The sequence below is a fragment of the Camelus bactrianus genome, chromosome 17 (genome assembly GCF_048773025.1).
Source record: "Camelus bactrianus isolate YW-2024 breed Bactrian camel chromosome 17, ASM4877302v1, whole genome shotgun sequence".
Classification (NCBI taxonomy): domain Eukaryota; kingdom Metazoa; phylum Chordata; class Mammalia; order Artiodactyla; family Camelidae; genus Camelus; species Camelus bactrianus.
The window spans coordinates 28200780-28216611 of NC_133555.1; the positions used below are offsets into that span (position 1 = coordinate 28200780).

Below are 15832 nucleotides of genomic sequence, written 5' to 3' on the forward strand. Positions count from 1 at the left end.
GGGAATTCAGTCTTGGTTGGGGGGTGAGGTGGGCATTTGCACACACTATGAGCAATGGTTAAGTGGAAGACTTTAATTCTTCGTTGATCTCTGGGAATAATAATAGTATCTCCTGCAGCGGGTTGTTGGGGCGTGTCCTGAGTTAATCATAGTAAAGCACTGGCACCGAGAAAGCACCCAATGAAGGCAGCTCTTTTCATTTTTGTTTCCTTCTATTCCCACATAGAGAGAGGAATCTAGGAAGATTTTTTTTATCTCAAAATTGATGGGGCCAGACTTGTGTTGCAGAAACGGTAGTCAGTTGACATAACTTCTCATCCTATATGTCATTATCTTTCTGATCTCTGCCTTGCGGTGGGGCCAGGTCTTGCCTGTTTTGTTCGCTATTGTTTACTCAGAACCCAGCACACAGTAGGTGCTCACTAATATTTCTGGACTGAGAGTGTAGGGGTAGGGTAATGACAAGGGCGGGGCCCTGGATCCCTGAGGTGAGATGCTGTGACAAAGCCTGCCAGGGGGAAGGACCTAAACTCTCCTGGGGCCAATCCCCGTTTCCCGAGGGGAGGGGCTCCTGGGAGGCCCTGCCCACAGACCACACTCCCCTCTGCGGGGACGTAGTTTTGCTCCAGTGCTTTATGAACATTTTGTCTTTTAGCCAAGTGACTTTATTGAGGGGAGACCTAGTTCACAACATTTATTAACTGAGCAACTATTACTGGCCACTGGTACTTCTGGATGCCATCTCGCAAGAACACAGGATTTCTAGGAGATTAAGCCCCCTGAGAGTGCAGTTTTGTGCTGCCATCCACGACGTTGGGTGGATAATATCACTTCTCTGTGCCTCAGTTTCCTCAGCTGGGTGGTAATGAAGGTAGGCAAGTGGAAATTTTTTTTTAACATTTTTTATTGATTTATAATCATTTTACAATGTTGTGTCAAATTCCAGTGTAGAGCACAATTTTTCAGTTATACATGAACATATATATATTCATTGTCACATTTTTTTCTCTGTGAGCTACCATAAGATCTTGTATATATTTCCCTGTGCTATACAGTATAATCTTGTTTAACTGTTCTACAACTTTCAAATCCCAGTCTGTCTCTTCCCACGTCCTGCTCCCTTGGCAACCACAAGTTTGTATTGTATGTCTGTGAGTCTATTTCTGTTTTGTATTTATGCTTTGTTTGTTTGTTTGTTTTTAGATTCCACATATGATCGATCTCATATGGTATTTTTCTTTCTCTTTCTGGCTTACTTCACTTAGAATAACATTCTCCAGGAGAATCCATGTTGCTGTAAATGGAGTTATGTTGTTGGTTTTTATGGCTGAGTAGTATTCCATTGTATAAATATACCACATCTTCTTTATCCAGTCATCTGTTGATGGACATTTAGGCTGTTTCCATGTCTTGGCTATTGTATATAATGCTGCTATGAACATTGGGGTGCAGGTGTCATCCTGAAGTAAGGTTCCTTCTGGATATATGCCCAGGAGTGGGATTCCTGGGTCATATGGTAAGTCTATTCCTAGTCTTTTGAGGAATCTCCATACTGTTTTCCACAGTGGCTGCACCAAACTGCATTCCCACCAGCAGTGAAGGAGGGTTCCTTTTCTCCACAGCCTCTCCAGCATTTGTCATTTGTGGACTTTTGAATGATGGCCATTCTGACTGGCGACTAGTTTTGATTTGCATTTCTCTGATAATTAGTGATATTGAGCATTTTTTCATGTGTCTATTGATCATTTGTATGTCTTCCTTGGAGAATTGCTTGTTTAGGTCTTCTGCCGATTTTTGAATTGGGTTGTTTATTTTTTTCTTATTGAGTCATATGAGCTGCTTATATATTCTGGAGATCAAGCCTTTGTCAGTTTCATTTGCAAAATTTTTTTCCCATTCCGTAGGTTGTCTTTTTGTTTTACTTATGTTTCCTTTGCTGTGCAGAAGCTTGTAAGTTTCATTAGGTCCCATTTGTTTATTCTTGCTTTTATTTCTTCTAGGAGAAAATTTTTGAGATGTATGTCAGATAATGTTTTGCCTATATTTTCCTCTAGGAGGTTTATTGTATATTGTCTTATGTTTAAGTCTTTGATCCATTTTGAGTTTATTTTTGTGTATGGTATAAGGGAGTGTTCTAGCTTCACTGTTTTACATGCTGCTGTCCAGTTTTCCCAGCACCATTTGCTGAAGAGACTGTCTTTATTCCATTGTATATTCTTGCCTCCTTTGTCAAAGATTAGTTGACCAGAAGTTTGTGGGTTCATTTCCGGGCTCTCTATTCTGTTCCATTGGTCTATATGTCTGTTTTTGTACCAATACCAGGCTGTCTTGATGACTGTAGCTCTATAGTATTGTCTGAAGTCTGGGAGAGTTATTCCTCCAGCCTCTTTCTTTCTCTTCAGTAATGCTTTGGCAATTCTAGGTCTTTGATGGTTCCATATAAATTTTATTATGATTTTTTCTAGTTCTGTGAAATATGTCCTGGGTAATTTGATAGGGATTGCATTAAATCTGTAGATAGGCAAGTGGAATTTCTGATGTCCACAGAGGATAATTTTTTTTTCTTCTCTAGGGATTTATTTATTTATTTATTTATTTATTTATTTATTTATTTAAACAATTAGGAGTAAGAGTTGCACTGTCTGATATAATTCACAGAGGAGAATTTTGAGGGGAGAAGTCTATGCCCTTATTATAAATTTTTCCTATAAATGGCCTTGTGATGTTTCCTTGAAATGGATGGATGGTTAGGACCCAGCCCATGCTAGAGAAGTGGAAAGGTTTACATTCATTCATTCATTTGTCAGTTAGTCAGTCAGTCAGTGAACATCCCATCCTTGCTCAGCAGCCCTAAGCACTTCTGGAAAATGCTCAAATAAGGTGTTAGGCTTTCCTTGCAGGGCCTTTCACTCTGAGGTTGTACAAATGCATGTCTCTTTTATGACATTAAAGATCTTCTCTGGCTCACTCCTTTATTCCAGGATGCTTTGAGCACCTCATTTGGGCTGGCTCTGCTAGACTTCACTGACCTGGAAAGCAGGGCCTTGTCTGGTGCAGTGACCTCCCACTTCTGGCACAGGGCCCAGCACACAGGTGGCTCTCTCAGTCTGTGAGTGGACAGCACTGGCTAGCAAACAGTAATTTTTAGATGGCAGGATGAAGAGCTATGTCCCAAATTGATTTGCCCCTGTGCTGTGTTGTGTTTTCATGCTGCGAGGTGGGCTGCCTTGAGAGCCCTCACCTTCAGACGTTTCGTTTCACTGCTTGTTGTTAGTTGTTCTCCAATTATCAGCTTCCATCTTGTCCTTAGGCAGGAGCTGTTTGGGTCACTGATTTTTATGAGCTCTTTGTTCATTGGCCCAAGGGCTGTGTGAGGCCTGCCTCACTTCCTCCACCTTCCAGAAGTCCAGCCGCTGACCTTGAGAAGCTGGAGACCCAACAGAAGAGAGCATAACCTCTCCTGACCTGAAGCTCTAGCCTTAACTCTCAGACTCACCAGCCCTGTGACCTTGACCGAGGCACTTCTCCTCTCCAAGGTGTCTTCTTGGAGAGTCCATCAGCATTCCTCACAGTTTGCTCCTCAGAACAAGGTTTCCTCCAAACATCAGTAGGCTCTGTAGGGAAAAAGGAGGGGCCCGTCACCAAACTTGTTTGGGCATTGCTAGCTTAAGTTCAGTTAATAAATGTGGCCTCTCTCACAGGACCCAGCAGAACCTATAAAAGGTCAGCATGCAAGGAGGGGTCTCTCGAGAGAGGGTAGAGTGTGCAGCCCCGCCCCCAACCTGTCCCCCTCCACTGTTGCACAGATACACCAGGAACATGCTGGACTGGGAGACTGTGAAGCTTCCCCTCAGTGCCTCAGTGATGTGCCTGGGACAGAGAGGCAAAGTAACCAAAGACACAGATGTTGGGTTTTTGAATGGTTTAGCCTTTTTTTTCTTTTTTTCTGATAGGAACTTTATGGAAGGCAAAATATGGAAGAGGTCTTCCAATCTCTGTCACAAGCCTACCGGTGAGTGAGTTGAGAACAAGAACAAGGGAGGGTCGAGTATCTTTATAAAGGTTTTTATTCAGGAAGGAACTCTCCCTTGTAAGAACACTGGGCTGCAAGTTGAAAAACCCTCTGTGTAAACTCTGCCCTGGCCTCTTCCTGGCTGTGTGACCTTGGGTGTGTCTCTTTTCTTCTCTCTCATATCTCTCATTGGCTTAAAAGAAGGATTGATTCATTGATGATTTTCCTTTCAACTCTTAAATTTTAGGTGTACTGTTTCAAACAGCTGTAAACCCCCTGAGAGTAGGCATGGTCTGTGTCTCATTGATTCCTCAGGGCAGTGCCTGGGGTAGAGTTCTAACTCACTAAAAGTGTGTTGAGTAGGTATGAAGATGTAACAGTCTCATTATTACACTCATTGGCATACGACCCCCCCGGACTGTGCCACTTTAAATGATTGTTAGAGTAATTGAAGGAGTACACGTGATCTTTGAGACACACCACGACCCCGTGAGGAAGGCGATGTTGTTTTACAGATGAGGAACTGAGACTCTGAGAGGCAAAGGGCCAGGTTGTGGTCCTGTAGCAGGAATGGAGGAGCCAAGACCCCAGCCCAGCCTCCTGAGCCTCAACTTCTGCTTTGTTGTGGTTTTTTCACTCAGCCAACTCTTCATCTGTCCTTGGACTGGCCAGAGGCATTAATTAGGACAATATTTTGGAAGATCTGCTATGAAGCCACTGGAAAAAGCCTTTCAGTTCTCCTGGGAACCTGGCTAATTCCGTACACAGCAAGTTATAATATCTGCCAGTTCTGGGAACCTCCTAAGGGGCTTTCTGTAGACGTTGGCTACAGACATCACAGCAACTAAGCAGAATACACATTGTTTGCCTCCATTCTGCAGGCGAGGAAACAGTTTTAAGCATCAGGTAATTGTTGGGCTCAGACTTACACATGTGTCTTTGGCACTCTTAAGGGAGAAAGCCCCTGGCCTTCTCACCATCTCCTCTGCTTCTCCTCTGAGTGGAACCCTCATCATACCTTGTCCCTGCAGGTGGGAGCTCCGAGCTCCTCTGCAGAGTGGCTGCCCCAGGAGTGGGACTGGGCTTTAGCCAAGGTGATCTGTTGTGCTGGAGGATGGGTGTTCTGGTCTTATTGGGAGCCTGGCAGTGTGTTTCTAATTCCAGGCAGTCTCTTTCTCACAGGGGGACCCTCGTGATGGCAGGAGCTGCTGGGAGGGTGTTAGAAGAAATGGTGAAGACCCGGCCCAGTTGTTGAAGTTTTCCAAGTCTCTGTGAACCAGAGACCATCTGTGAGGTGGTAACAGTGGTACTTAGGTCGTCAAGTTGGTGTGAAGGTTCAGTGTGGTAGGACCCCAGCTTGTGGTCACTGGGCACCTGGCTAACACCCTGCGCTTGGCTTTAGTCTGTCATCAGCCCATAAATCGTTCTCCCACCAACCCCAGGACCCAGGAGGATCTGTCAGAATGCATCCCCTCTACTTTTCTACAACAGTCCTATGGTGATCACTTTGAAAAATTCGCTCAGCCTTTATTTGAGTACTGTTGTGTGCTCAGTGCTCTCTCAGGCACCCTGGACCTTGCTTCTGGTCTAGAAGGGGCAATGACTATATGTAATAGGAGACAGGAGGGGTTAAGGAAGGGCCTGGTGGGGTCTGGCACAGTGTGCACTTAGACTGGCGGGGACTTGAATGGGCACAGGACTTAGGTGGAACCAGGAAATGCAGTGCAGGCATCTGGCAGGGGAAGCTCATCCGCCTCCACCCTGGGGACCGACAGCGCCGGTCCTGATGCTGAGCCCTTGCCGAGTGGGGACCATGTGCGTCAGTCTCCCTCCAGGGAATCTGATGGAAAATTCCTGTCAGGCAAGAGCGTGGCACATTCCCCGAAGGTAAATAGACCTTTTCAACTCTGAGGGCCAAGAATCAGGCTTGGACAGCTGTTTGGGGCTGGGGGTGGGGGCATGCAAAGCCCTGATGGTTGAAGTGCTCATGGCCTTGCAGAGGGACGGGATTATCAAGATGCATTTATGAAGCAGTGGTTTTGTGTGGGGTGCTTGGCCAGGGTGTGGATGGAGAAGGTCCTGGGACTGTTGTTCTCCAAGTGGAAGAAGAGCATGGGAGCTAAACAGGAAGTGACACAAGAGTGTTGGAGAGGAGCTCTGAGTGGGTGGGAAGGAGGCCTGGGGTCAAGTCTTGGTTTGGGGCTAGGATTAAGGGAAGGGCAAGGGCAGATTGTGGGGGATGGGGAGGAGTTCAAGTTTGTAGTCTTTGCCTATTTCCATGGTGTAAATACTCCCACCACGGCTAGCTTCAACCTATTCATGAAAATCACTGAGCTGTGCACCGTCAGCCCCCACCCCCTCCACCCTGCTTGAGCTGGCTTCACCACACCCCTGAGTTAGGGTTAGGGTCTAGCCACCCCTCTGAGTGCATTTTCTGATCTCTGAAGTGAGTGAGTGGGACCAGACAACAAGAAATTTCTTGGTGAGCTGCAGAACATCATGTAAATGTACAATGGTGAAGATTCCTCGCAGCTCTCAAGTTTTATGAGTAACCCTGTCCCTAACTCTTCTACTCAGGATCCATGGTCAAGAGAGGGGTGTGTTGTTCTGATCTATTTAAAACCTTTTTTTTCTTTTATTGCTCTAAGAAAATCTAAGTCTTTTCTTTATTTCAAAAAAAGAGTAACAGTTACTTGTAGAAACCTAAGAAACCATAGCAGTTGAAAGAAGAAAATAGAGATTTCTTTGGTCTTTTGAATAGAATCATTGGATTTTTATTGTTAAATTTGACATATAACATCGTGTAAAATTTAAGGCATATACATATTACTTTTGTACATATTTATATGTTGTAATATGGTTGCTGTTGTAATGATATTTATTGCATTACGTACTTGTGGTACAATATTATTGTCTCTAAAGTAGTCCCCCTTTATCAGTGGGGGATATGTTCCAAGACTTCCAGTGTCTCCCTGAAATCTCAGATAGTACCAAACTTTATATCTACTATGTTTTTTCCCATACATACTTATCGATGATAGAGTTTAATGTATAAATTAAGCACAATAAGAGAATATCTGAATTGCCAGCATCACTACTCTTGTGCTTTGGGGCTGTTATTAAATAAAACATGGGTTACTTGAACACAAGTCCTGCGATACGGAGACAGTCAATCTGGTAACCGAGAAGGCTGCTAAGTGACTAGTGGGCAGGTAGCGTACACAGCGTGTATATGCTGGACAAAGGGATGATTCCCATCCCAGGAGAATTTCATCATGCTACCCAGAATTGCACACAATTTAAAACCTATCAAATGTTTATTTCTGGAATTTTCCTTTTAATATTTTCAGACTGAGGTTGACTGCAAATAACTAAAACTACAGAAAGCAAAACCAAGAATCAGGGAGACAACTGTATTCAATGTACCACACACTGGCTCTCTGTGGCTTATTTAGTGCTCAGTGGATGTGATCTTACTGCTCCCTGAGACTCATCTTCTCATTTTGCCAGTAAGGAAACTGCCCAGAGAGGTGATGTGCCCGGAGGTTCCACAGTGAGTTAGCAGCAGAGATGGAATTGGTACCTGGGTGTCCTGTAGTCATGAATGATGGCAATTAATTGGGCAGAATCAAAGCCCATTTAAAAGTTGTCTTTTGGCAGGTTGTCCTCATGGTTAGGACTGAGGGGTTTCCCTGCCCCTCTGTAAATTTGAAGAAGTGAGAAAATTTTTCGCCGTTTCCCTGATTTCCCTCCTTACTTCCCTTACTGTCTCCTTATCCCCAGGACATTGTAGTCTTTCCTCATCCCTTTGATACCTACCGTACTCTTTTCTCACTCCTTCCCTTCCCCTCCCCCACAATTTTGCTACTGTTTTCATTTTGGTAGTTTGTGGGGGTTTTTTTTTTGGTCAAGTTTTAGTTTTCCATGTTGTGGTAATCATAGCAGTTTTATGATACGTATTCTCACTTGTTATGTCAGTCATTTTTTGGTTACATTATCTTCATATGCATTCTTTTTAAAGGGCTGTATAATATCTCATTCATTTAACAAATGTTTATTGAGTGGCTGCTGTGTGCCTGGCCATATACTATGAATGAATGAGCAGGAACTTGACGCTGCTCCTGGCTGCATGGAGGTTCTAGTAAGTGGGAAAGTCAGCTGTTAAGCTCATAATCTCTTGGACAGAAAGTTCTGTTACATTACAGTGATTAAGTTGTGGGTGAGTTTTAATAACCTGTTCTCTACTTCCCAAAGCAAATAAAGGAGAATTTCACTTCTCCAGATGTCATTGGAGTTCTTTACCTTTTTATTATAATGTGTTATCAAAGAGACTAGGTTTTATCTTGTATTTTTATACTCAACTGTCTGTTTGGAAAATTTGCAAATCTACAGAAAAGTTAATAGATTTTTTTTTTCCTTCACCGAGATTTTATTTGAACATTTTGCCTCATTATTCTCTGTGTGTATGTGTATGTACACATAAATATTATTTTTTCCTGAATCATTTGGAAACCGATTGCAGATATCCTGACACTTCACCTCTAAATACCTTGGCCTGTAACTTCTAAAAATAGGGACAGTCTCTTTCATATTCACCTATTGTTACCTGTGCAAATTAACAATGATTTTATAATATCTTCTAATAGCCAATCCATATTCAAATTTCCTTAGTTGTTCCAAAACACCTTTTCCAGTTCATGCTGTTTCTTCCTCCCTCCTGCCCCACATCCCGGGAGCATTCCTGGCTGAGGCATTGCGTTTGGTTAAGTCTCTTCAGTCCCCTTCAGTCCAAAACAGGGCCTTCTTTTGTATTTGTCCTCCATGACATTGGCTTTTTGAAGCATCAGATCCATATTCTGAATTTGCCCGAGTGTGTCCTTGTGGTGCCATCTGCCGTGTTCCCCCGTCCCTTCCCTTCCATGAACGTCAAGTGAACCCCAGGAACAAGATCTGCAGTGACAGGGCCTCAATGGTAACATTGTTGCTCCCCACGGTCAGGATGACCTGTGGCTGGTGGTGCTGAATTGACACTTGGTTAAGACCACAGCCTGCTCTGTGTTTTGATTTAGATCTGATAGAGATAATAATAATTATACTGACCATAATTCTAACAGTTATTGGGAAGGAATAACTTCTGTAATTAAAAAAAACCCTCTCTCACTCTAAACACAGGACAGGTATTTTGTTTGTTTGTTTTTTAAATTATAGAAACAAGTAGTATAGAAGTACAGCTCTTTTTGTTTTGTTTATTTGTTTAAGACTTCCAAATAAGACTGAGTCTGTTTGGTATGGACCTTACAGTTGTGGTTACTAAGGGAGACATTTCAGAGAAAGCCTCTGAACTTTTTTTTTTTAAATATCTCTCCCTCTTTTTTTTTTTTAATTGAAGTATAGTTGATTTACAGTATTATGTTAGTTTCAAGTGTACAGCAAAATGATTCTGATATATATATATGTATATATACATACACATATATATTTGAGATTATTTTCCATTATAGGTTAGTATAAGATACTGAATATAGTTCCCTGTGTTATACAGTAAATCCTTGTCACTTATGTATTTTATGTATAGTAATTTGTATCCCAACACCACTTGCTGAAGAGACTCTTTTCTCCATTGTATATTTTTGCCATCTTTGTGGTAGATTAATTGACTGTAGGTGTGTGGACTTATATCTTGGCTCTCCAGCCTGTTCTATTGATTTATATGTCTGTTTTTGTGCCAATACCATGCTATTTTCTTAAACTGAAGTACAGTCAGTTTTTCAGTTTCCACACATGAGTGATATCATATGGTATTTTTCTTTCTGTTTCTGGCTTACTTCACTTAGAACGATGATCTCTGGGTCCATCCATGTTACTGCAAATGGCATTATTTTATTCTTTTTTCTGGCTGAGTAGTATTCCACTGTATAAATATACCACAACTTCTTTACCGAGTCATCTGTTGATGGACATTTAGGTTGCTTCCATGTCTTGGCTGCTGTATATAGTGCTGCTATGAATATTGGGGTGCATATATCTTTCTGAGTTAGAGTTCCCTCCAGATATATACCCAGGAGTGGGATTGCTGGATCATATAGTAAGTCTATCTTTAGTTTTTTAAGGAATATCCATACCGTCTTCCATTATAGCTGTACCAAACTACATTCCCTCCAATAGTATAGGAGGGTTCCCTTTTCTCCACACCTTCTCCAGCATTTATCTTTTATGGACTTTTGAATGATGACCATTCTGACTGGTGTGAGGTGATACCTCATTGTAGTTTTGATTTGCATTTCTCTAATGATTAGTGATATTGAGCATTTTTTCATAATACCATGCTATTTTGATTACTGTGGCTCTGTAGTATTGTCTGAAGTCTGGGAGGGTTATGTCTCTGGCTTTGTTCTTTTTCCTTAGGATTTTTTTTTTTTCACAAATCTGGATCTTTTGTGGTTCCATATAAATTTTAGGATTATTTGTTCTAGTCCTTTGAAAAATGTCGTGGATATTTTGATAGGAATCACATTAAATCTGTAAATTGCTTTGGATAGTATGGCCCTTTTAATATTAATTTTTCCAATCCAAGAGCATGTTTTCCTCTTTTTAAATAGACCCAGATCAAGTTTGGGTAGAGTGTGGTTTATGTAGCAGGCTCCAAAATTAGTTTATAATATTCAGGCAGAAAACAAGGCCTCCTCAGAGTTAGAATATCATGGTGGGAGGGGAGTTTTGGAGAATGACAGATTCCCCAAGTTTTGCGTATATGTGCCAGTGTGAACGTGTCCATATGAATTCTTGTTGTCTCAAGGGAGTTTGAATGGTGAGTCAAGACGCCAAAAGTAGTATCTGATGTGTTACAGAGAGATGAACCCTGTACCAGTTTGGAGAATGCATGATGGCAAAGAAGACATGATTTAAAGTCAAGGAAATCTATATTGAGTGCCTAGTTGGTGCCAGGCATTGTACCAGGTGCTGTGAATTAGACAGACTGGCTCTTGTGAACCTTACGGTCTGGAGGGAATGGAACTAAGCATGCCATTTCCAGGCTGATAAGTTGGGGTGGACCTAACATTTCCCAGTGGGGTTAACAGTCAGACAATGGAAACTTATATGAGGAGTAGTCAGGTAAAGAGTGATCTATTTGAAAAGAACAGCATGTGCAAAGGCCCTGAGGCCAGAGAGAACATGGTATACTGGAAGAAGAGACAGCTGCTCAGTGTGGCTGGGTCATGGAATATGACAGGAGACTGGGAGATGTCAGGATTGGGAGGACTGGGCTCTGTGAGCCTTGGTATTAAACAGCTTAGATTGTCCTAAGGTCCTGGGAAGCCATTGAACATTTTAAGTAGGGGAATGGCATGATTAGTTTTATGTTTTGAGAAAAGACCTCTGGCTAGAGTAGGAAAAAGATTTGGAAGGAGGCTAAACTTGGGGCTGAAAGACCAGCTAGGGGTACTGTAGCCATCCAGGAGAGAAGTGATGGAGGTAATAAATACTTGTTGAGAATGAGTGGGAAGATAGCTTGGATATCAGTGAGACAGATAGAGATAAATTAAAACTATTTAGGCAGTAGGGTTGAGATTAGATCTGAAAGAATCTTTTCATTCATCCATCCATAAAACCACCATTTTTTATTGAACCCCTTCTGTGTGTCTAGGATGGGGGTGTTAGGGGTGGGGGATACAGCAGTGAATGAACACACGTGGTGATCCCTACCTTAATGGAGTTTACCTTCTGGTGAGAGGCAAACTATAAACTGACAAATATATGAAGCAATGTTAGCTGATGATGTGTGCTGTAGAGAAAAATAAAGTAGAATTAAGGGTGGAGAGTAAGATAAGAAATTTTAAACAGGGAAACTGGGAGCGATTTTTTTTTAGAGAATACCATTTTAGCACAGACCTGAAAGTTGAGAGAGCAAGCCCTTCAACCTTCTCCAGGAAACTCTTGGCAGGCAGAAGGGATAGTACGTGCAAAGGGCCAGGGTTAGGAAAGGGGCTTGGCCTGTATGAGGAGCAGCATGCAGGTCAGTACAAATAAACATGTGTGTTGATCAGTCCGATCAGCCCTCTTACTAAGTGGTCACATCTTTTTTTTTTTTTAAACATTTTTTTATTGAGTTATAGTCATTTTACAATGTTGTGTCAAATTCCAGTGTAGAGCACAATTTTTCATTTATACATGAACATACATATATTCATTGTCACATTCTTTTTCGGGTCACATCTTGAAGAATGGGTCACCTTTCTCTGTGCTAGCAAACAGAGGGACCTACTGGGCTTGCCCAGGTGACTAGGAAGTGGGCAGTCTCAGAAGATAGGTTCCCAGTCACCCGATATTGTTGAGCCAAGGCAAAATAAGAATCTTTTTGACAAGGTCTGTGTTTGGTTAGAGCTGTGCTGTGTGTTTTAAGCGTTCCACCAAAATCCACACAGGCAGAAAAGAAGGAATGTGACAGTGCACAAGAAGGAATGTGTGTTAGAATAATCGTTTATGTTGGCCAGATCTCTGTCATATTTTTATGCTTTCTTTTTCTTTTTTGGTATATAGGACAGCTATTGACTAATAACATCTTTTATTAATGTAATTAATATTATGAAATTGTCCTCCTGGTTCTAATAGCTTTTCAGATCTTTTGTTATTCATTTATCTTTTTGTTATTGTTGTTGTTGCTGGAAGGAATTTTCCCAGATGTAATCACATCATCTGTAACAAAATAAAATTTTGCTTCCTCTTCCTTTTAAATTGGTAATTTTTTTTTTCATTTGTCTGACTAGACTGGCAAATGCTTCCTGAATAATGTTAAATAATGGTGAAATCTCAGGTCATTTTTACCTTATACTTACTGCAGTGGGAGTGCTCTAAGCTTCCCCCACAAATTTGATACTGGCTTTCAGTGTGGCTTGTGGATCTCTTAAGGAAATTTCCCTCTATTCCTATTTTGTTAAAAGATTTTTTAGGAGTCAGGAATAAATGTTGAAATTTAACAAGATTGGCATTTGAGACATTTTTTTTTCTTTTGACTCTGTTCATGAGGTGAATTATATCGATAGATTTCTTAATGTTGATCTGTCTTTGCATTCCTAGTGTGAACCACGTGGTTGTGATCTGTGTTTCTTATAATAAAAAAAGCACTCTGTAAGTTATTTACCATCATGTAAATGGATGCTCCATGCAGTTGGTTTATCTTGTGGCTTAGAGTAATCCTGTCAGAATAGCTTTACTTCAGTTTGAGAAGTTGGAGCTAGAGTAATGAACAAATCATTTATTCATCAGCCAGCATACCACTGTTGAATGCTTGATATGTGCAAAACACTGCTGGGTGGATGGCCTCCAGTGCCCCTTCTTGTAACTTGGAAATCTTGTGATTCTGTGTAATGGTTCCATTAGTTAGGATTTGTTCTTGTTGTTATTGCAAGTGACAGAAATGCAAATCAGTCTGGATTAAGCCACATGGGAACTGTAATGGCTCATATAAATGGAAGGCCCAAGAGTAGATAGCTTCAGGCACGGCTGGATCCAGGGGCTTTGTTATTAGGCCTTGGTCTCATTCTTTTCTTCTCTTGGCTCTGCTTTTTTCTATATTGACTTCATTCCCAGGGACCCTTCTTCCACATAGTACCTCCCAGAAGCTCCAGGCTGACATTCTCCCCTAGCTGTGGAGCCAAGTCTGTCATTCCCACTTGTTCCAACAGTACTGCCCAAGAAGACTTCTGTTTGTCCAGCTTGGGCCATGTGCTTTCTCCTGGAACTTGAGGGTGGGGGGATAGGGTCAGCCTCACAGGGACCTATGTGGCCCATAAGAGTGGGGAGGGGTGGTCCCCTAATGAGAAGGCCAAGTGCTGTTAACCACAGACAGGGAATCAGATGCTGTGTGGCAGAAACACCTGATGTTCATGATACTGGGTCAGTGATGCCCTTTCTTCTGTAATCACTGTCCTTTTTCACAGGTGGGAGGGGAGGCTGCCAGGGGCTGGGATTCCTCATCCACCCTGAGAGCCCAGGAAGTCTGTGACCGAAGCAGAGTTCTAAGTTCCTACCTGAAGTTCTAGGTCCTACTTGCTCCACTGAACTATGCACAGAAACAGGAGTGGAGAGTTCAAGCATTAGCCAGACACTTTGAGACTTGGTTATCAAATAAAAGATTTCCCTGGACTCACCCTCACCCCCAACCCCCTCGCGGAACACAGTAGTTCATCTTGGTGATTCTGTATTGTCCCTTTTCATAATGAACTTAGAAGGTTGACGCTTTTAAAAGGGTGTCTTTGATGGGATGTTAAATTTTTTACGTGGAGCATTTATAGTAGCAAAGTTTTAATTTGACAAAATCTTGCCTGGTCTGATTTGTCATCTCTTACAGACTTTTCTTTCTTTTAACCTTTACTGAATTATAACTACATATGGCGCATGTGCCAAGTTGTGAGCAAAGCTTGGTGGGTTTCTGTGTATGTTTGTACCCTTCGGATCAAGGTGCACCTCTTGTTTGAACTCCTAGTGTCCCCACCCCCATTTCTTCCCAGGCTCCATTTCCTTCCCTCCACTCCCTACCTCCTCCTTGGAAGAATTGTGGTTTCCTTGCTGTTGCCTGGCCTCAGGCTGCACCTAAGAACTCTCTCCTGGGTGCACAGGCCTGAGTCCAGGGACAAAGTTAGAAACCTGCTCCTGGAGACTTGGGCTGGGAAGGGAGGAGGGAAGTCACCCTCCACAGAGGGGAAACAGCCTCATGTGAGCCTCCCGGCCGCAGCTGGCCTCCGGTGCCCATCGTCTAATTGTGGTGCTGGAAGGGCCCCTTGCTGTCCTGCTCTTCCTTCACAGACAGGGAAACTGAGGCCCCAAAAGAGAAGGGATTTGCCCAAGGTCACGGACTGGGCAGGCTCGAGGCCAAGTGGGTGGTCTATAGTCCAGCTGCCCACTGCTCCCCTCCCAGTCAATGAATCCAGGCAGCTTAGCTGTTGAACCTAATCATTCTCATCCCTCATTTCATGATACTCTTGATTTCTTTTTTCTAGAAAACCTTGAAATTCTATGAGAGATGGTATATATAACAGAAAGAATGTAAATACTGGAATCTGACATTTTTGGGTTCAAATTCCTGCTCTGCGTTGGCAAGAATGTAACCTCCCTGAACCTCAGTGTCTTCATCTGTAAATGCGATAATATTAATACCAATCTCATAGGGTGGTTGTAAGGATTAAATGAGACGATATGTAAGCCATGCTCAGCACACAAGCTGTTTTTATTTCTGAAAAGCCAGGTCATAGCCTTACTTGGGAGGAGGGTGTGAAGTGACATAAAAGTGAGCTGAAAAAATTGCAACCTCCTGCCAAATGTGAACGCTTTAGTATAACTTTGATTTTATAATTCTAAATTAGTTTAATAATTGGTGATAGCATGGTAGTTAAGAACACAGCCTCTGGAGATGGAATTGCCTTGGTTCGAATCCTGACTGTATTACTGTGTAACCTTGGGTAAATTACTTAACCTCTCTGTGCTGTCGTTTCCTTGAATGTAAAATGAAGCTAATAATAAGCTTACCTTCTAGGGTAGTTCTGAGTGTTAACTGAAATAATTTGTATAACACACTTTCTTAGCCCTTAGTTGATGTATAATAAATGTGGGTTATTATTGCCGACAAATTGACCTATATTTCTCCATGGTCTGTAAACATCTCGGTGAAAGTTTGCCTTGATTTTCACTTTGTGCTCTCTTTGTCGTGAGCTTCAGAGAAAGTCGTCTCCCATGCCTGTTTCTCTCAGTTTATGTTGGTGGCTGAATTCGGGAAGAGAAGGCTGACCGCTCACTCTGATAGCAGCATCCTCCGGAAGCTGCAGG

The 15832-nt window shown here is 42.3% G+C and overlaps 1 protein-coding gene across 4 annotated transcripts in view; it reads left to right on the top strand.

Moving 5' to 3' along the window:
* ARHGEF3 (Rho guanine nucleotide exchange factor 3) overlaps window positions 1–15832 on the top strand; it is a 281665-nt gene that overhangs the window by 38574 nt on the left and 227259 nt on the right. Inside the window, exon 1 of one of the 4 annotated variants that reach the window (XM_074344628.1) lies at window positions 3960–4012. The exons of the other annotated variants lie outside the window; for them this stretch is intronic. Coding sequence (XP_074200729.1) covers window positions 3975–4012 — 38 coding nt within the window. The 5' untranslated portion in view covers window positions 3960–3974. Of the gene's footprint in view, window positions 1–3959; window positions 4013–15832 lie in introns of those variants that run through there. 4 annotated transcript variants of the gene reach the window in all.